General features: G+C 43.8%; 1 protein-coding gene across 1 annotated transcript in view; it reads left to right on the forward strand.

Annotated features, from left to right (window-relative positions):
* Positions 1 to 1,186: 1,186 nt before the first annotated feature.
* The window catches only part of LOC119164618 (adipokinetic hormone/corazonin-related peptide receptor variant I), an 86,970-nt gene continuing 65,705 nt past the window's right edge, over positions 1,187 to 22,451 (forward strand). The window contains exon 1 of the mRNA XM_075868495.1: positions 1,187 to 1,735. Within this exon, the coding sequence (XP_075724610.1) occupies positions 1,187 to 1,735 (549 nt within the window). The remainder of the gene's footprint in view (positions 1,736 to 22,451) is intronic.

A 22,451-nucleotide genomic window follows, 5' to 3' on the forward strand; every position in this document is an offset into this window, starting at 1 on the left:
GGAGTGGATGCATGGACGAAAGCAGGGACGGACGCACGAACAGATGCGCGCACGGATGGGTGGATGGACGCACGGGCGGGCACGCAGACGCACGCATGGGTGGACAAAAGCAAGAACGAATGGACGGACGGATGCTTCGCCACACTACCCATCATTCACTCCGTGGATATGCTGCCATTTTTTTGGAACACCACCATCACCAGCTATACACCGGTCAGTCAACGCAAGCTTCGCTTGAAAGACAATCATTTGGGCCTTTGATCTTATTAGAACGAACTTACAAGACCTAACTTAAAGGTGCACCAAGAGTTCTTGGCGCTTCACCGATTGTTCATCGTTTTGATGTGTTCCCTTGGGGCGTTCGAAAGACGCGCGCTATTCCGCCATTGGCCGCCACCTACGCGCGCGCACGTGTCGCGATCGATGACGCTTGCAAAAGCCCACGCGTTCTCTACCGGGACCCTACAGACCAGTTGCAAGAGAGAGCCCACTGTGTTGATCACGAGCCGCGGGACCCGAGGCGCGGGTCCAGGCACTTGAGCTCTTCGACGTAGACTCGCCATTCTCCGTGCGGGACTTGTTGCTATCTAAATTGCGCGGGCGTGTGTCGCGTTATATCCCGAGTGACTGAATGGTACCGTACACTTAAATCATTTTTTTTGTGCGCGCATCGGTGACATTGCATAGTTGCTTACTCCAGCTGGGAAAATGAATTCGGACGAGAACCGGCGCATTCAGCATGGTATGGCCGATGGCTGGGAAATTGAATTGTGAGTGCATCACTTTGAAGGCATAATGCAGAGGTGGTTTCTATGAAACGCCTCATGTACGGACGTTTCATCCTTCTGAATGCTCTTTAACCAACATGAGGTGGAACAAAAAAGCGATATAATTAATTTCGCACGTTGTCGTTCTGACTGGTTTGGCCGCTGTAGGAAGGTGGGCAAAACGTCTTGTGGTACTGTGGTTTCGAATATACCAATGACAATGCGAACTTGTGCTTACGACGCGGTGTTGTCGAGGTGTCTTTTCAATAAGCGCCGCATTTAGATCAACTCCTGCTTCCTGAACGGGACAAAATACGCAGTTGTATTATGCCACTCAGCAATGAGAAAGTCGATTAGGCGAGAAGTTAATGAGTGAGGGAAAAAACAGAAATAATATTTACCTGCGAAGTCACTTCAAAATGGAGTCCGGAATTGAACTCGACCTTTCGAGAGAAGAGGAGGTGATGTTGCCTAATACTACATTACAAAACAGCGAATCCCTCTTGGGCGAGAATGGTTCTGCAATATCGCTAGCCGTTGGTGAAGAACTGACGTTCACCACACAGTCCCTAGTGCAGGTTATAATTTACTGCATCCTGTTCGTTATAGCCGGGGCTGGCAACGTACCGGTGTTCGTCAGTTTGCTGAACAAACGGCACCGGAAGTCGCGCATCAAACTCATGATTCTGCACCTGGCCATCGCGGACCTGATAGTGACGTTTGTGATGATTCCCTTGGAAGTGGTCTGGAGGCTCACGGTTCAGTGGGCGGCGGGCAACGTCATGTGCAAACTGATGCAGATGCTCCGTGCTTTCGGCCCGTACCTATCGTCAATGGTTCTGGTGTGCATCAGCGTGGACCGCTATTACGCTGTGCTCCACCCGCTCAAAGTGCATAGTGGCCATCGACGAGGCAGGATAATGCTCACTTTCGCCTGGTACGCAAGCCTGCTTTGTAGCGTACCACAGGTGAGTGACGTCAGTGTGACAAGCGTGCATCTTACACACTTGTTCTCTATTTGCGCTTTCATGCATGTGATAAAAAAAACGTATTTTTAATTCGATGACGCTGGCCACAGAGGCAGAGAAATTAAGTGATGGCTTCCGACTTATTTTAAGAGATTTTCATCCTGGTGGCAACACTACGCTACAATATGTAAGTAAGCGTTTACTAAAGTGCATGGTCGATAAATAGGCGTTTTAACATAACTACGAAAGCGTAAATAAAGCAAAAGAAAGAAATACAACTTGCCCATATCACTCATTTTGAATTCGAAAGCACGCCAGCAAATACGTTATTGCTATTTGAGCAGGTGCGCATGCATTGATGAGTCACCAGTACACACGAAGTAAACATGCCTAGCCTCGTTATCTTCCGAAGATATCAGTCGTTGCTGTGGTAAAGTGATTATGGGCTTTACTGCTTAGGCACAGGTCGTGGGATCGAATCTTGCATGCAGTGGCCGCATATTCTATGGAGGCAAATATGCTTGAGGCCCGTCCACTTACATTTCAGAGCAAGAACTCTAAATGTTTTAAGAATTCAGAGCTCTCCACTACAGCGTCTCTAATCATATCATGGTTTTAAAACTTTCCCCAACCAAAAATGTTACTTCACATACTATACGCCCTCATGATTGGATGTAGGTGATGTTAAAGAACGCCAAGAGGTTGAACTATCGTGGACCACTTGTTCGGAAAGCGAAATGTCTCAAGCAACTTAAACGGCAGGCAGGTAAGCTTCTGGCTGAGTCAGTTGGATTACATGCAAAATCAACGGCTTCAATGGTGCGCATGCGTTTTTTTTGTGCCATGGTTGACAGAAATGAAGGAAAAAGGTTTTTATTAATTTATTTAAATATTTATTCATTTATTTATTTCATGCTGCCTGCTTGTTTTACCCTTCATCAACGGGAGTGGTTTGAATAAATAAAAATATTCAGCAATCTATATAAGCACTTGAAACACAGAAACAATGGAATTGGAAGAACTGCATAGGAGGCCAACTGAGGTCAAAATGTTGACCGGAAATGTAGATTTCCCAAGACAAAGTAATGACAATGTAGGGCGAGTAGTAATAAAGACACGAAAACAAAATAACAAGAATGTACATTAAAGCCGGCGTTGACATTGTTCGCGCCGACAACGAACAGGAAGTGCGCTTTTATTTTTGGAATTCAACAGCATAGACTAACTGGAAATAAACAGACGGCACAGGGAGCACTTGGGAAGCATGGGCCTGCATGAACAGCGATAAAGTAGCACTCTATAGTGCCACTTCCAGGAAATGCGCTTTACTAATGGATGGTATATACGAGAAAAAATATTTTAACACGTTCATTAGGCGTGAATATTTTTTTAACTTGAATGAGATTAACACTTTGGGCCGACTAAACCATCTAATATGCATTTCGTACATATTTGTAAGTATTTACAATGACTAAAATGTGTAATTCTCAGTCTCTTTGGTGTAACCGCAATTCTAGAGTTTCTGGGTTCACGTACTGTGAAGAAGCACACATTGATGTAAGTCCGTTGTGGCTATAGGAAAAAGCGCTCATCGATAAGTACAATATGGTTCTAAAAAAAGAAAATAACAAGCCTCGCCGTGGTGGTGTAGTGGCCGAGGTACTCGGCTGCTGACCCGCAGGTCGCGGGATCGAATCCTGGCTGCGGCGGCTGCATTTCCGATGGAGGCGGATATGTTGTAGGCCCGTGTGCTCATATTTGGGTGCACGTTGAAGATCCCCAGGTGGTCGAAATTTTTGGAGCCCTGCACTACGGCATCCCTCATATTGATATGGTGGTTTTGGGACGTTATACCCCCATATCAATGAATAAGGAAAAAACTATTTTATCTACGTTCGGGAAGTGTCATTCCCTCACTTTTCCCACGTTTCTTATTCACGCTAAAAAGGCTGCGGGACTACAGCGCTGAGCACACGGCGTCTAAAAAGGCGCGACACTCTTATTCATCGCTTAACTGCCGTATTCTGAAATCAGATAGCTCTCGCATCTCGTTTCCCAGCACATATCTCGGCTCAAGAAAATCAAAATATGGTGCATTGCGCAAACGAGGCAAGCAACGAATGGGATCAGCGAGCTTTTCTTTCTCAAACAAAATGTCTTCCCAGGCTCAAGATGCGTCCTTACGCGCGCATCTGGTTAAAAACAGGTCGGTATTGTTGCGTCAACATTTTATGGCTAGGAAAAGACCTAGAATGGCAAAGGACCCACTTTCGGTGCGTCCTTGTGCAACGTTATCAACTGCAGCATTTTTCAAAGCTTTTTATATTTTCGCACTTCCAGAAAGAATTTCAAGAATGGCGATCATAGTGGTAGATCTACGAGGATCTTTATATCCTCTGCGCGATTTCAACTAACGTTTTGTTACGATTGCTCAGTGACAATGACCAGTCGTTTATATTCATATTATGTGCTGTTTAACGATTAAATAAATTTTTAAGTTTGTTTCTAGCGTGATAGTTTGGTCTGAATGCGTGTTTTTCACCCGAAGCCTTGCTATACAACAAAACACCAAAGCGTGCTTGAGTGAAAGCACATTCTGCAAAAATAAGCAAAGCAGCTTTCTTTTGCATAAGCAAGATCCTAAATATTTTTTATAATAAAAAGTTTGTCATCTGGAGACATAGAGATTGGGTAAAGCGGACAATGCCTAAGGGATTAGGAACACGATCAAAGGAAGCTTGCTCGTTCATCGATGTATGATTTCGCTTCAAGTGCTCTAGCACACCATACTTTGCTAAATCTAAGAAGGATATATGCGGAAAATAAGGCACGCGATCAATTGCAACGTATAGTTGAGCCATTCCAGACTTTTTAAATGGTTCGCAAAGTATTGATTCTAAGCGCTATCCTACGAAAAATAGAATGCGAGTTCACCCCTGAATGCTTTCCATCGAACGTGTCCTGGTGATGCGGCACGGCAGTATAAAATGCAAATGTAACACATTTTAAAACGAAATTGTGATGTTCATGGAAATTAACCGACAATAAATCCTTTTTATGAGTAATAGATAATAACTAGGTAGGAAACATTACCTAAATAAAGTAATAACAAGGAAAAGTTATGCATATGCATCAACACAGAACGTTAATAATATAGATTAGTTGGTTAGTCTTTTGGTCTCGGTCAGATTATTCCGCCAAACCACGAAAACGTTCGCACTGGCAAACTAAGAAATAGAGGCTCCAAAAGACAGAATCACGGTCATGGATAAACTTAGTCCCATAGCTCGTAAAGTATTTTCTAACTTGGATCTACGAGCTGTAGCGAAACGCCTTCATGTCAAAAATAAACGATTCATACTTTCTGGCACTCCACAAACAGCGCACATCGAAGAAAGATATCTGGCATGACTCTTCATCGTCGTCAGCTACAGCACCGAAAAATACCGCAAAGTACCTGGCCAGTGGGCAGCAAGTACCATGCTTCTCTGAATAGGGGCACCACCCTGTTGGACAGACTTAACTCCTCACCCTGTATATTCCTCGGGGCCCTGGAGTTCTAGCCTGCCTGGATTATATACATAATAAAGCTTTGTACTACTACTCTGGAGAACGACGAAGAATGGCATAGTGAATGCCTGCCTACTACACTATGATTATTGGCGTAGTGGGCACCCTGCACGTGTTCTTGCAGACTCTGCCCAAAAAGTGATAAAAAGTCATTTGAAGGCTTCTGTTGCAGCTTTCGCTGTGACAGTGCTGCGCATTCAGTGCAAGCCTGTCGTTTTTTTTCTTATTTGCTTTCATTAAAAAGATTTATTGAAGTAATGCTAGTTGCTAATTTTAGTTTTTTCCCCTTAGACTTAACGTTCCCCCGTCGCTGTCGTCAACAGTGATCTAAGGTGTTGTGAGTGAATATTCTTTTTAGAATCCATTCAGTTTTGTTCTATACAACTTTTTTCTGCATGATCACTGACAAGAAGAGTCCCAAAGGAGTTCGAAGAATTCACCTTCGCAATGTCAAAAGCAATACTAATTTGAGCACTTAGTTAAGCCTACGAACGTGAGTTTATTCAATATATAAGCCCCGGTTCAATGTGCGCCACAATACGAACTCTCTTTTTTTGTTTTCTTTCATCGTGTGCTTGCGGTGACCATGCGTAACTGCCATTTTTTATGCGGTGTTCTGGCACAACGTGCACGCACTTTGCTGCTCCGAATCATACTACGTCAATAACAATGAGAGATCTCGATCTCCCGTTAGCAGTTAGAGCACCTTGCTATAAACGCTGTCATGTTAATAGGCCCTTAAATAACGAGCTTAGTATTTTTATTTCTCTCCTTTAGATATGCTTTCTGAGATGACTAATTTATAACATTATGACATAAAACTAAATAAGAATGCCATGTCATGTAAAGACGCTGTCATGTCAATAAGTCGTTAAAAAAGAGCATAGTATTTTTATTTTGCTCTTTCAGATGTTCCTTTTCGAGGTGAATATTTCATTATATTACGACATAAAGCTAACTGAGATAGTCATTTGCTGGCACTGCATACTTCTGTGTTCTCACATGATGTGAAGAGCTCCACGTGTTTTGTTTGAAGGTCACACTGCAGGATGCACTACCTCCGTTCTGCGCTTCTCACGTTTTGTTTCTCTCTTTCTTTTTTATATTGTTGCCCTAGTAGTACGGAAAAACAACGCTTTTTCATGATTCTAGCATACAATTTTTGTACACAGCAGCACACCCTATGAGGCAAGTTTGAAAATTCGATGATATTAGCCAGCGGCATTAGCGATACGCTGAGTCAATAACCATAAATAAATTCAGCCCCACATAATTTCGGCTGGTAATGTCTCGCTTGAAAGCAACAACAACAACAAAAAAAATAACAGCTTTCAAGAATTGGCGTTATCGAAAACGTGTATAACTATTCGTTTTCTTTTCTAACGTCATTTTTCATAGAGCGGAGGTATTTTGTTATTTGTCATTAACTGCACTGCCAACCAACAGAGATAACACATCTATAAGACTAATGCTACATTCATAGTGTAGGTATTTGTGGTGCAAATAAATGATGTGCTCATCTTGACATCTATGAATTAAAGCTCTCCAGTTCTATAGTATCTTGTTTGGTTGGAGTGTACGCGCAGTAAATCATGCGCAGTTTTACGCCTTCGCGCGGGTCAGGTGACCTCACCTACACCCCTCGAAACAGACCACTTTTACAACCGTATATCGGTAATATCCTGGACGGATGTATGATAGCAACAGAACTGTTCAAACTTGGGACAACTACTTCAGGCGTGAGCATAATTCCGAGTAAAACTAGCTCGGCGAGTAACGGTTGCGTTTCGTGTCGCCTTGCAACGCGTCGGAAGAAGTAAAGCTATCGATTGCAAAGCCAGGAAGGAACAAACTGGGCAGTTAAGTCCGAGCTTGAGCGCAACCGAAGACCAAACGAAATCTTGCGCAATCGTGCCTCGCGTCGCAAAGCTATAAAGGGTTCGCTCGCTAACGACAAATCCTCACACTGCAGAAAGCGCACCAGTGAGCGATGCCGCGCACTAACACATCGTTAACGTGAACGACTCTAATGACGTGGCGCCGTAACTGGGCTTCCAATTACAGATCGTCAGCGGGGAGTCGCAGTAAACATAGCTTGAAACTCTACGTTCTGGTTTCGCTCCTGATGCGATAGTAAAGCGTTACAGCGTATCTCTCTGTTTTGTTAGACTGATAGCGGCCCCCTTCAGTTGCTTCTGGGCGACCCTTCTTCAAAAGTGATCTCTCTTTTTGGTTGGTGTTCAAATATATATATATATATATATATATATATGCGGTTCCGCATTTGATTTATGTATTTGTATTTCAGGAGACTGCACTGTTTAGCACATTTAAGGGCGTAGTGAGGAAACCCTTTTAAGTTGAAACGTCTCAGTTAAAGCATCCCGACCCTGCGTTCATCATCGCTTAATACAATATAAAATTTATAATAAATGAACTTCCTAATTTTCTTACTAACCTGCGTTTGTACAGATAAGTGTTACACTCACTCACGACAACTTGAATGATCGCTTAGGCAGTCGAAATCTATTTCGAGAAAAATGATTCCTTAAGGTACATGCAATATTATGTAAGACTCCTACTTGAACGAAAAAACAAAACAAGCACGTTTCCTCGTTACATCCCAGTGACGGCGTCTGCTGTTTCTAATTCTGCTTTGCCGTGAGGCATTGCACCAATTTAGTGCCAGTTTTAGCGACTTCTAGAAAAATTTATAACTTTTACAACGGCAACACACCTAATATTTTTGTTTATGTAGCTGAAGGTAAGTGCGTCAGTAAAGTATTGAAATAGATAAATGAGCATTTTAGGAGCTTCACATGAATTAACCTTCAAAACAGGGCCAAGTTTCTCATGTTCAGAAGGTCGGAGCGAAAATAGATGCTTGGCTACACACGAAAGAATAACAAAACGCATTTACAACTGAAAGCTTAATGAAGGAGCTGGTGTTTTCGAGTTATAATTTCTTTTTATTTAGTGACTGCCACGGCCTGCCGGGGCGTACGTCCCTTTCATTTCATGCTTCACTCGCATCTGCGCAAAACTGTGAAGAAGCATCAGCTAAGCAGTCGGAAATTTCATGCCTCCTCGGGTTTTCACGAAGTTTGCTGCTTCGTAACGCTAGCAACACTAATAAGCTGGGCGTCATCGTGTCGTACGCCATGCCACAGTGTCGCCAATGAAGGGCGTACAAGTAAAACCACAAGCGATGTAGGCCGTGATAGACGGCGCCGCCTGTTAATCACTCAGCTTAGCACATCGGCGCAGCATGGACTTAGAGAGAGCATGCGATGCCTGCTGGTTGTCTATGTGCGTTTAGAAGGCAAACTTCTAACTAGCATTGAGGTATAAAAAAACCTTGAGCAGTCGGGTGGGCGCTGCGGATGGGGTTGGTCGTTTGGTGTCGTTTGAGGTATCGTTAGGGCGGACAAACAGACAAATGTACAGACAGACAGACAGACAGACAGACAGACAGACAGACAGACAGACAGACAGACAGACAGACAGACAGACAGACAGACAGACAGACAGACAGACAGACCAAATTTTTTTCCGTCGAAGGTCCCCAAGAAAGACTATCGTCTTTAAAATATTATATTACATAGCTGCTCCTCGTGTGGCCGATATGATGGAACAGTAAACTAGTAGTCGGGGTGCCGGTGCTTCTATAACTTCCACTTGTACTATCCGCGTCAAAAGAAACCCAAACATCGGCAAGCCTTCGCGATGGTATAGTGAGCACCGTTCAGTTATCACCATTTACAGGCGCGCGCATCCTGTTCGGAAGCTCTGCGCATGTATGCGTACCTGTCCATGGTGATGTGCGGACGTTTTACGCTATGCCGTCGTGAAGGCTAGCCACTGTTCGGGTTCCATTTGATGCGGATAGTACATCTGACAATGAAAATCAAGAATATGAGAGGGTTTGCGTTTCTAGGTGCAGGAATCAACCTAATAAAACTAGCAGCGTCTCAGTTCGGCTATGCCATGACAGCGCCTCCTCTATTTTATAAATGTGAACCAGATGCGCCCAGCCGAGCTGTTCACCCCCATGCCACCGCCACCTCACAATCGTGCTGTGAGGAGGTGTTGGCATTGCTTCCAGCCACAAAGAAGCAGCATGAAGGAGCAAATCTGACAGACGTATGATATTGGAGATCGACACACGTCTCCGTGAGAAAGCCCTCAGAAGCACTTGTGATGCAAGCAGCCCTTCCCCTCATGTGGCATCGCATCATGACTACCGTCTCTGATTTAAGGCGGACCAACGGCTCCCGTTGAAGAGCGTGCGTTTCACTGGCATTGAATGAAACAAAAGAGGCGTGGCGGATAACAAAAAAAGCAGTGCTAAAACTGACGAGCACAAACCGAAGTGACCAGCGGAAGCTATCTGCAGTGCTCCGGCGGTGTAAATTACGCCCCATTTCCACTTCGTGCACTGCCCTATCTCGCATGCACAAATTAAAGGAGTCGGCCAAGTATCATGGTGTAAAAAAAAGAGAAAGAGTTGTGCAAGCCTAGAGAACCACCCAGGCTTGTGCGAAAGGATAACTGCTGCAAGCACTGTTGCTACAGCATTAATAATAATTAATTCTGGGTAGCAGACCAGCATACGCTTTTCTATTTTTCGTCGTTCTTTTGAGAAGCGTTGTATGCGCTAAACACTTGCAAGGAAGGAAGGAAGGAAGGAAGAAAGGGAGGGAGGGAGGGAAGGAGGGAGGGAGGGAGGGAAAGAGGGTTTGCAAACCATGGCACACACCCACGCCAGGAGATTGGCTAAGAACTGGGAAGTTCTGATGAAATACTGCAAAATACTTGCAAGAAATTTTGTGCCAATCATACGCCGGCTCACCACGAGGAGGAATTATGCCTGCAGTGGGTATGCGCCGCAGTCAGTGGCGTACCAACTCTTACACGAGGGGTGGGGTGGGGTGTCAAGTTTATTTCACTCGTCGGTCGTGACACACACACACACACACACACACACACACACACACACTTATATATATATATATATATATATATATATATATATATATATATATATATATATATATATATATATATATCAAGAGAACTTCCCTTAACCGACGTTTTGTCGCTCACACTTTAATGCAACTCTTCATACACAGATAATTTGTTCAAAAGTGCAAAAAAAGAGACACTCCCTTTTAATCAGCATGCACTGCAACAACACATATATGCGTGTTATGCATGTAGTAGTATTACTCGCGACGTATTTATACACTACCTCAACACTTTCCACATAAATACAAATATCTAGATAGCAGCCTCCTTAACACTATATATTTTGTCATACTACGAAATGTTTTAATGCCGAGTTTTTAAATGCGAACCTATTCCTAGGGAACCAAAGGTACCTTGAGCATCTTTATATACTTTTCTACCTATCTGGTTCTCTATACGTCTTGGTGATCTCGTAGTTGCCGCATTACCTTAGTATAGTCCAAAATAGGCATAGGAGGCACGAAGGCATGACGACGATAAGTGTCCAGTTGCGACATAACTAACGGGAAAATCGTGTCGTGTACGTCATGAAACTTTCCTTCAGTCGTGTGTGTCGCAGACCTGTATAACACGGGCTGCAGTATGAGCCTTGAATTTTGTATCTACCAAGGAACGGCGACCACAAACTTGGGCAATTTAAACGCGAGAGCTTTAAAAAAAACTGTCATCCGGAATGTTGATGCGACAAGTGCAAAGAATAAAACTAGAGCATGCACATTAATCAGTGTATTAAGTTGCTATAAAAATTTCAAAACTTTTTGGAATAGCCGGAGCACGTATCATTCAAGTAGGCTTGTCGCTGATTCCATTAACTGTGCCTACTTGTACAGTGTGTTTCAAGAAATATGTCCATTATTCCTTAAAAATTACAGAAAAGAGGTATCTGCGTGCTACTTGTGACGTTTCCTTTCTGTGGCAGGAGGTATGTTTAAATGGGCACACACATTATTTACGGCAGTACTTATAGAAATTAACACAATGAACTTTTCAACTGATGGTAATAGCCGGTCGAGTCAAATGGGCGAATTCAGGCCCTTCCTACGAATACTCTAAAGCCACTTCGAAATTTCGGAAAAGCGGCTGTTTTCTAGGCCATTCTTAATATTTGATTTGATTTGGTTTGCTTTTATTCCGATAACAATTATATGGACACCCTAAGCTAGATTTTGCCTGTTGGCATCGGTGTCATTGTCATGCACCGTATATGTATCTACAAATATGAAAACGCAAGAAAGAAAACATATCCGGAAAAAAATTGGCCCCGTATCTGCATGTTATCTGCAAATGTCGTCGAAAGACGATAGCTTTGCGTGTGGAGAGATTGAGCAAAGCATTTATTTGATGTTCTGCGCAAGAAATCGGTGAATGGTATTCTGGAAGTGCTGCGTTAGAGTGCCTCGAGCATGCAGTGGAGGCGAAGGAGCGCATCAACTGACGTCACACGGGAGACATGAGCGCTATCTGGCAATTTTATTGGAAAACGTAGCACGTGGCTCTGAAATGGGCGTGCGTGCCCGTCTCAGAGGCAATAAGGTATATAACGCAAGGCGACAGGTAGGTGCCACCACCGTGTCGTCTTAGCAAAGCGTTGAAAACACTCGCCTTTTCGTGCAAGCGTTGGATCGTCAGCGGAGCGTGATAAGCGCTACAGTCCATAGAATTACTTGTGTATGCTTTTTCTGGTAGAAAACGCACGTACAGATCATATACGTGTTTTTATGGTGCCTTAGATATGCGCAATAATTGCTTTTTTTATTTACAATTGCACAAGTATGAACGATAAATCTTGAGCAGCATTGATGGGCGCTGCGGATGGGGTCGGCCGTTTGGAGTAGCGGCTTGTCCGTTCAGAGTACCCGAAACCGCTAAGCGTGCACAAACAGACAATTGTGCAGACAGACAGACACAATTTTTGCGTCGAAGATCCCCAAGAAAAATCGTCTTCAAATCTCCGGCGCACGGAATCGAACGCGGGACCTTTGCATCGTGAAAGCAAGGCGTTAACCACATAGTCAACCAGGGCACATCCTTCACCGTTTAAACGGCAAGCTATTTATATCTACCACTTACCGCTGCTCACGAGCATATCGGGTAGGGGGGGGGGATTGTGTTTTCAGTATTACCAGCAAGATGGTGCAATGAGCGTGCGTCGCCATATCGCGTGGTGGCGCCCGCTCTAATCTCCTACGCGTACTTTGCCCGGCTTAGAGAAGGTGAGCGACGCTCCCTCACACGCCCTTATCTCGCGGTGGTGAGTAGGGGAAAGTCATACGCCTTGGCTGGGCTTAAGTTCTTACCTGGAACGATTCTGCTGTACTTACCGGGTGCACAAAGGTCACTGCAATCATTGCAGTCTTTGCGTAAAGCGCGCGCTTTTCAAACACAGCAAATTAACAAATGAGACGCTTATTCGCGTGCATCCGTACCGCGTGCATCCGTACCTGCGAGTACGTTTTGTGCGTCACTTGTGCGTGAAGAATGCGGGGCATGTTTTCATCTGCTTTCCATTTTGTGCGTGGCCTTTCAATTTGTTCCTATCGCGTTCATTGCTTCGCCTTTCCAGCAAAGCTGTGACTTTTTTTCTTTCCCTTCCATGCTCATACTATGATACAGCTGTGAGTATGTAGTATGCGGTTGATGATGAGACTTTCGACCAGTCGGAGGGTGTGCTGCTCTCTCATGCCCTTACGGTTGGATGTTACACGTGAGATCATACGTGACATCTGCTGTAGCGCTGTTTTGAGTATCTTGAGTGTGTGGAGACATCTCTGATTAGATTGCCGCCCCATACCTAGTACTTTTACGGTAACTTTTTCCGGGAGGGTATTTCTTTCAAGTCTTACTTCCAGGCTTAGAATCGGCCCTATTTGTTGGTTTCCCCAGCGTGCAGCTAAGCGTGACCACTGTCAAACGGGGGGTACTTTTCTGAGTGAGAGGGCACGCGCCCCCTTGCCCCGTCCCCCCGCCTCGGCTGATACGCCTATAGCCACAGTAGATGACCAAGAAGAAGCTTTTGTAATTGATTGGATGATTAGTAGGCCCACTCACTGCGCTATTTGTATTGTGCAACGCCTCGCTGTTCATTTCCTGTTCTGAAACGTTTTATTACTCATATTAACGCGATTTCTTTCTAGAAATCAAGCCTGCGTAAGGAAAGTTTGCGAACAAGTCCCAAGCACCGGCATGGCTCAGTGGTAGATTACTGGGCTGGCACGCATCGAACCCGGGTTCGAGACCCACTGTGTCCTTAGTACTAGGTTTTTTTTCTTATTACGGACCCTTCTCCAGCGCGTCAGCCGTGCGCCGTGTGATGTCACAGCTCCTCGGACATGTGGAGCACGGCTCTCGATCTGTACATGTGGAGCACGGCTCTCGAACAGCATATCCGCGGAGTCAGTGATGATGGAAGGGGCGAAGCGTCGGTCTGTTTGTGGATGTGGTGGCTACGCTGGAGGAATGGACTGTCCTAGACCCTAAGAAGTTTCGCCCCTAAAAGAAGCGACGAATACTGCACTAACATGGAGTGCGCACGAGGGGCACAGGAAGGCGCCCCTCCTCTCTCTGATCTTTCCTGATCATCGAAAGCTTCTTTTTTCATTTTTAGCCTGCACCATTGAGGAGCTCGTTTTCTATCGGACTCGACTAACAAGGGCGGGAACGCTCAGCGCTGAAACTTGATCAACTTTGAAAAAGAATCTTGCGCACTCCTACGTGCTCTGAATTGCGCTTAACTACAGTTCATCTTAAGCCGATGTGACGGCCGTATTATAGGAGAACATGTGGTATGTTTACAAAATCAGATAGCCATCGCAGCCTCCCTATTTGGTTCATCACGAACATTACGGTCTATTGCAAAAGCAGTTGCGAGACCTGGTTGTGTGTGTTTGCCTGACTTCTGATGAAGTATGTTATGTGTACTTTACTGGTGATAATGTCATTCATTAAAGAAAAAAAACCTGGCGTGGCTCTGTGGTAAAATATTTGGTTGTCACACAGAATGCTTGGGTTCGACTCCTTCTGGAATCCTGAACGTTTTTTTTATTATTGCCGCATCAACGCAGATAGTGATAGCTTTTTCTTAATGCTCACGCGTTAAAATTATTCATGCGTGTTCTCGCCGTTCCTGCCTAAATATGAATTGCGCACCAGCTGTGACACATATTTGTGTATAAGTGGCACATATTCCACCGCTGGTGTGTGCCACTGTGTGGTGGAAAGTGTTTGACGACGTATGCTTATAGCTAGTCGTGTGCGTCAAACTATTTTACCCGCCCATACTCTATATATATATATATATATATATATATATATATATATATATATATATATATATATATATATATATATATATATATATATATATATATATATATATATACAGTATAAAAAGAGGTCGACAAACGTGCGAAAAAACACTAGTTTTACTAACGTTTCGGCAGGTGGGCCTGCCTTCGTCGGAGTGAATTGCTCTTCGTCGGAGTGAATTGATTCACTCCGACGAAGGCAGGCCCACCTGCCGAAACGTTAGTAAAACTAGTGTTTTTTCGCACGTTTGTCGACCTCTTTTTATACTGCATTTTCCACCGGATCCATTGAATATCACCCCACCATATATATATATATATATATATATATATATATATATATATATATATATATATATATTATATATATATATATATATATATATATATATATATATATATATATATATATATATATATATATATATATATATATATATATATGAAGTGATGGTTGGTAGAGGTAGAGAAGGAAGAAAGAGAATGGAATAGACATGGCGTATGAGCCATGCAGTCATGGCTACAGTTATGGACCAATTGGTAGCAAGGATCTCCGAATGCATAGTGCATAGCACAAGTTTTCAGTAATCAAATTACTAAACTGTTGTGATTCCCACTGCTTTGGCTAATCCTGAGCATAATAATATACAGACTACCAGTGATGCTACTGCAGTATGTAATGATGAGCTGAATAACGCGGATAACATCCAGGGCTCCTCAGAGTGCAAAACAAACGTTGAACAAGATCAAGTTTTAGACCTAAGTGTGTCTACTGATGTCGAGCTTCATGCTCGTGAACAGAAACGCAGCCGGTCCCCGTTGAACCATGACGTTTCAAGTTCCCTTCCGTCAAATCCCCAAAAGACTCTGTCTAGTAAAGTACTAAGAGAAAGTATTTTGGAGAACGTTATCTCCGCAACAATTCTTACACCAAAATAGCGTCTGTGAGAGTTCTGCAGTGGAATTTTCGTTCTCTATTCGCTGCTCTTATTGATTTACATTTTTGTGTGATAAACTAAATCCCCATTTATTCTTACTTCAAGAATCTTGATTAGCTCCTGATAATATTCAATTTAAATATTACCGTTTCTTCAGACTAGACCACCCTACGAGAGGTGGCGAAATAGTGACAATCATTTCGAACAAACTTTGTCACAAAGCCAAACTGATGTTAAAGTTCCTCTCTCCAGCATACAAAATATTAGTTGTAGGCTTAACTCTCCAGAGCGGGCAGGTTTTGTCAGTAGTGAATGCTTTCCTTCCTTCAGGCCTACATGACACTCGGCCATTAGATACCTTAATAACCACGTGTGGAGGAAACGTTTTACTAGCAGGTGACTTCAACTTCCACCATGTCGCATGGGGTGTAAAAACTGATACATGTGGCAGCCGGTTGTGGCATTGGGCCGAAGATAATCATTTTTCATGTCAGAATTCGGGAAGCCCAACATACGTATGCAGTCATACTTCTTCAGCGCTTGATTTACCTTTTACAAGCTCCAACAATAATATTTCATCTTGGTCAGTCGTTGATTGCGCAACAAACAGCGACCACTTACCGATAACTTTCGAAATAGAAGTTCAGATAGCCTCATCAATCTCTATTACTCGTACCCATATTAACTACTCAACATTTAGGGATTCCTTCCTTTCTTCACTGTCTTCGTTGTCAGATAATAGCTCGATGCCAAAGGCTCGGAGCTTATATTCTTTATTAAAGAATTTCCATGAGAAATCTGAATTTGTGGTGTCGTCAGCGAAGCATAACGCAAATTCTCCTTGGTGGAATTACGATTGCTCGAGGGACTATAGACGCAGAAAGGCAGCATGGAAAAAGCTTTTGTACAATCAGTGCCCTCAGAATTGGAAAGACTACGAGTTCGTTGCAGGTGTTTTTAAACGTACAGTTGCCTAGTCAAAAAAAAAAAAAAGATTACGAAAGGCGGAAGTTCGATCATCTTTCTAAATCAAAGAATAAAAAAGCATTATTTAGATTCCTACGTAGAAAGCAAATGATTCCGCAATCAATAAATGCAGACTCTATCATTGTGGCGGCTGAAGAAACAAAAGCTTTATTAGAAGTGATTGGTAAGGGATTGGAGCAACGTTTTTCCAGCCAACTAGCACCACCTCCTCCACAGGCGCTAAAGGACGAGGACTTCACAGACGTTTTCAGGCATGAATTGTCGCAAGTGTTAGCTAACTTGCCATCAGCGGCTCCGGGCCTTGACAGTGTTACCTAGTTCATGTTGAAAATGATGCATAAAGAGTGCCAAGAATACCTATTGGACAAAATCAACTATTCTTTAAATACGGCATGGCTCCCAATGGAGTGGAAAATAGCAAAGGTAACACCGATACTGAAAGCTCCGGGTAAAGAATGCGTTTTGGATAACATTAGGCCCATTGCGTTAGCCTCAAACTTTGTAAAAGTAATTGAGAGAATCCTGAACGTTCGAATAACAAATTTCATCAATGAGAAAGAAGTTCTGAATCCATCCCAAATTGGCTTCAGATCCGGATGCTCCATATGGCAGGCCCATATAGACCTTGAAGTCGCATAAGATTAGCTAAGCGGGAAGGAAAATATGCTGCGCTCGTCACTCTCGATATAGCAAAAGCGTACGACAGCGTTGAGCATATAGTGTTAATCAACCAGCGTCACAACCTTATCTTCCCAAACTATATACAGTCATGAATAGCAGAATTTTTGTGCAATAGAACGTTTCATTGTTACAAAAACGGCATCTTGTCTTCTAAATATGTGCAAACAAGAGGTGTCCCGCAAGGGGCCGTCCTTTCCCCGGTGTTGTTCAATATCTTGATGAGCTCTGTACCTCGGCACCAGGACGTCCACACTTATGTATATGCGGACGACATCGCATTCTTTTCAGCAGCAGAGGACATTCATAGGCTACTTAAAATATTACGCACATACCTATCGGCCGTAGAAATGTGGCTTGATAGCTTACATCTGTATTTCATTGTCCAAAAATGTTCTGTTTTAACATTTCCACTCAAAGACCCTTTTCACATTTCGCTCTCCTATCACCTGGATCCTATCCCTCAAGTAGTCAATGTGAAATATCTGGGGGTGATCTATGACCAATCAATGTCTTGCAAGACACACATTGAATACATTGCAGCAAAGGGAGGCCGTGCGATGGGAATATTAAGCAAAATTAGTAATAGTCGCTTAGGTATGCGGATAAATACTCTTATCTCAGTGTATTGTATGTATATTAGCCCGGTGCTTGAGTTTAGGTGTGTGTTATACGCGGGGGCACCTGCCTACAAGATACATTCTCTGGTAGACATAGAGAGACAGCCTTGAGACTATATATGCTTAGGTCACCCCAAGTTTGTTTCAATCAAAATCTCGTATCTTGAAGCTAGGCTACCCTCACTTGCGACCCGTTTTAAATTGTTAGCTACACAGGCATTTCTTAGGCTCTATGAATCGCCGGTAAGGCGCTTAGAAACAGTTTTAGATGCGGAGCATCTAATACTCGAGGCTTGTAGTGCGGCGCCGTCCGCAAGCTTCCTCCTCCTTCTTCCACCATCTGTGCATCCCTTCCTCTTCTACACACTGCGCGTGCTTCTCCTCTTCACGAACATTCGCTAGGTGTATAATGTAGCGCGCATGCGCCGTCACGCTTCGAGAACATCGGCAGCTGACGCGCGCGCATGCGCCGTCGCGCTTCGAGAACATCGGCAGCTGACGCGCGCGCATGCACCGTTGCGCTTCTCCCCCTTCTCGAACATTCGACAGCTGACAGTGCATGCGCCGTCACGCTGTATATATACTCAAGGTCGGTGCTCGCTCGCTCAGTTGCCGCTCGTCGGTTGGTTTGTACGGCGCGTCGACGTCCGAGGTCACAATGATCGACGTCCCTTCGACCAGCGCCGGCCAAGGTGTTGGCGGAACCGCAACCAAGTCGTCGTCCGAAGACAAGGCAGCGCGGAGAAGAGCTCGCGACGCCAAACGTAAACGTCGGCGTCGAGCGGAAGATGCTCAACTTAGAGAACGTGAAGCCGCTGAGAGACGTCAGCGTCGAGCAGCAGCACCGGATTCGGCCGCTTTGAAACGTAAGCGTCGACAAGAGGACCCAGACTTTCGAAAACGGGATACGTGTCGTACGTGTTCACTCATTTAACACCCCTCCTACAACCACGTTAACTAATTTAGCCAGCGACCCAAGTAAGTCGCAATTTAACACCCAATTTCACAACCACGTTAACCAATTTAGCCATCGACCCAAGTAAGTCGCACTTTAACACCCCGTTAACCAATTATATGCTCCGCATCCTCCTCAGTGTTCCCCCGAGGGAAGCTGCGGGCAATTTTTTTATTGACCACCCTGACTTGTTTTTTGGACAATACTGGCCGAGATTTCGTATACCCGAAATTCTGGTTATATAGCGCTTTCTAGACAATTTAGATGTTCAAATTGATGCTGTTCCTTTAACCAGTACCATTAACAATGCTATTAATTTACAGTTTGATTATATATTTCCGAAAACTTCAAAATTGATGCCGCTCAGTTTTTAAAAGCTTTATTAAGAGATTACCAGGCACATATGCCAATACAAGCAGTCATAGCAACTGATGCGTCACAAAGGGAAGAAAATTGTGGAATTGGTATTTTTTTTCCTGCCTAATACTGGTCCTTTTTGCTTCGCCTTCCCGATTTTGTGCCCATATTTGAAGCAGAATTGCTAGCGATAATTCTAGCTCTCCGTAAATTAACTGCTTCAGTAAGAACCGCCATAATTTTAGCAGATTCACTATCAGTATGTGCCTCCCTTACTGCAGATGATAACTCGCATGCTCAGAGTGCTTTCAAAGCATTAGTTCTCTCGCATCTGAATCTGATCAAACTGGTCTGGGTTCCTGGAAATAAGGGCATTTATATGAATGAAGTGGTAGATGCGTTGGCCAAGTCATTTCTAAATGGGCCTGTTATTAAAGTGTTACTGGCATCGAAATTCTTGATAGACGCTAGATTAAGAAGGAAACTACTGTTGGAGGAATTTTCTACACCTTCACTAACAGCCACACCAGAATTCAAGCACTTGTTATACCATTGGAATAAGAAAATATGTCAAACGCGAGGAACGGAAGTCGCAATCACTAGACTGCGCTGTCAAATTCCATGGCTGAATTTTTATTTACACAGAGCTGGTTTGGCAGCCTCCACTCAATGTCCTGTTTGTAGAGCAAGTGAGTCAACTGAACATTTTCTAATTTATTGTAATAGATTCTTTGCCTTACGTAAAAACACTTTAGGTGCCGTTTGCCACGTTATCGGAATAGATTTATATGCTTAAAATGTGCTTACTTTCGGGGCTTTGTGTCTAGGCCACAGCGACGGGAAGATGGTTGACGCATTGCAGGAGTTCGTCCAAAGTTCAAAGAGGTATAAGTGTTGAAATCATTGATAGGTAGATTTCGAAATTTCCGAAATCATATTAAATTAAATACGACGCTTCATTGTATTACACTACAGATTATTTACAATTCAACCATCAAATTCGTGTTGTTGCATATTTCTTTTATTTCTCCTAAATGGATTAATTTTATCCTGTCATTTAAGAAGAAATTCAAGAAAACTATCCGGTTCTTGGCCAATCCCCCGGCGTGGGTATGCGCCACATCGTCAAGAATCTTGTCTTGTCTTGTCTTGTCTTGTATGAGCCAGGCCACGTCTCCCATTCATCATAGCGTCACACGAGTCGACAGGATGAAGACCTGGCCACCGCTCATCAACCTCACATCATTCACGAAGCCGCCGGCAGTACGCCTCAACTGAATATCCGCCACAGAAGAGGTGATCTCAGGCGCATGCAGTTTCCCGCATCATGACAGAACCATCGACTGACCTTCCCATCTCCAAGTACGCCGGAGCAGCGGATGATGGACCTGTACAGGACTGGTTCGACCTGTACAAGCTCCACGCTACCGCTGCATGTTGGTCGGAACGGGAGATGGTTACGAAGTTCAGCGACTATGTACGTCACTGGTGAGGCTTTTATATTTTACCTCACCCACATATTCGACAACGACGAGTTTCGGCAAAAGATAAAAGAAGAAATGATCATCTAGTTTCAAGACTATAATGAAGATTCGATTCGAACACACACTCTCAATGCATTCGAACTCAGTCATCGCAGTCATAAGCAGACTTCAAGCATTCGAGCACAGAGCATGAATTTACAATTCAAGTCAGGTGAAGTTAGCCGAATGCTCACGGAAAGACCACGTGGTCGTTTTCCCAGCCTTCCACCTGGCTCCTCATCCGAGCAAATATCGCCAGTGCCTAACTCTCCGCTGCATAAAAGAATGCAATCCACTATTGATGACCAAGATGAATTCCGTACTTCGAGGCACATGCGTACTTTGCAAACTGACTTAGTATTCAGCTTAGCAGTTCCACAAAGACAGAAGCATTCACAATCAGCATCTTGTGAAGAAAAGTCTTCTGCAGAAGCGTCTAGTGTTCATCAATCACAAGATCGACGCGACGGCAATCCAGCATACAACCTCACTGCCAACACTGAAAACAAAAGCGCAGGTGCGACTTCTGATGACACAAGTACTATTCAGGCAACCACCAACAATGAGCGGTTTATAAATACAGAAGATTCAAGTGTACGAAACCTCCCACATTGTCTTACGCCAGAAACAGCTGCATTGGTTGGCGTTGTAGAAGCCTGCGGAGGGCTTGCTAAGAATCTGGCACACCATGATCAATGTCACACCACACGTAACTCGACGAAATCAAGAAACTACAACGTCAACGTATACTTCAACATTGTCAGCGACGAAAGAAAACTTCATCGAAACCACTCTTAAGGCCCAAAAAACATTGCGAAAAGGCCCATCGTTGCGGATAAATTCTCCACCAGAGATTGAAAATGCGACTTCGATTAAAACATCTGCGACATAGCTATAGAAAAATCTCCAAAAGCCACAAAAGCACCCTTTGTACCCGGCAGGAACACAGGCAGCGGCCAATCAACCTCGATAAACGCTCACGCAAGCTGCTTGCACGGCCTGTGTATCACCCACGACGAGGAATTGGATGCCTACAATATCGGAACTGTCGATTCTGCAAGATGTTCGAACCGCGTTCGTTCTTCACAAAAATGCCAGCTGTGATTACTCTTATCTCCACGTCCAAAGAATTTTTGTGTTATCCAGGACGCAACCAACAGCCTCGCCCACCAGAACTCCTGCGTTAACCGAACTGCTGCACTCTCCCCTGAAATCTATGAAAGTTTACGGAACTTCCCTGGAGCATAGAACCAATTGTGAACTTTGACATTTGGGACTTTTTAACCTCTCCTTGTTTTTTTTTTATTGTTCGTAATCCACGATTTCTTTCGGGGGGAGGGGGAATCGTGTGACGTATGAAGTGATGGTTGGTAGAGGTAGAAAAGGAAGAAGGAGAATGGAATAAACATGGCGTATGAGCCAGGCCACGTCTCCCATTCATCAGAGCGTCACACACACAAACACACACACACACACACACACACACGCACGCACGCACACACATATATATATATATATATATATATATATATATATATATATATATATATATATATATATATACATATATATATATATATATTGAGAGAGAGAGAGAGAGAGACTCCAAACGTGCTTTCAGTAGGCGAAGAAGAAATGCTTCGCATAAAAAAACGCTTTGTTCTGAGCACCCTGCACTGATTGCTATAGAACCTGCGCAGCTGGAAGTAACTGAATCGCTTCAGCAAAGCCTTTTTTTTTTCTCTTGTGCCAAAAG

The sequence above is a fragment of the Rhipicephalus microplus genome, chromosome 1 (assembly GCF_043290135.1).
Source record: "Rhipicephalus microplus isolate Deutch F79 chromosome 1, USDA_Rmic, whole genome shotgun sequence".
NCBI lineage: Eukaryota > Metazoa > Arthropoda > Arachnida > Ixodida > Ixodidae > Rhipicephalus > Rhipicephalus microplus.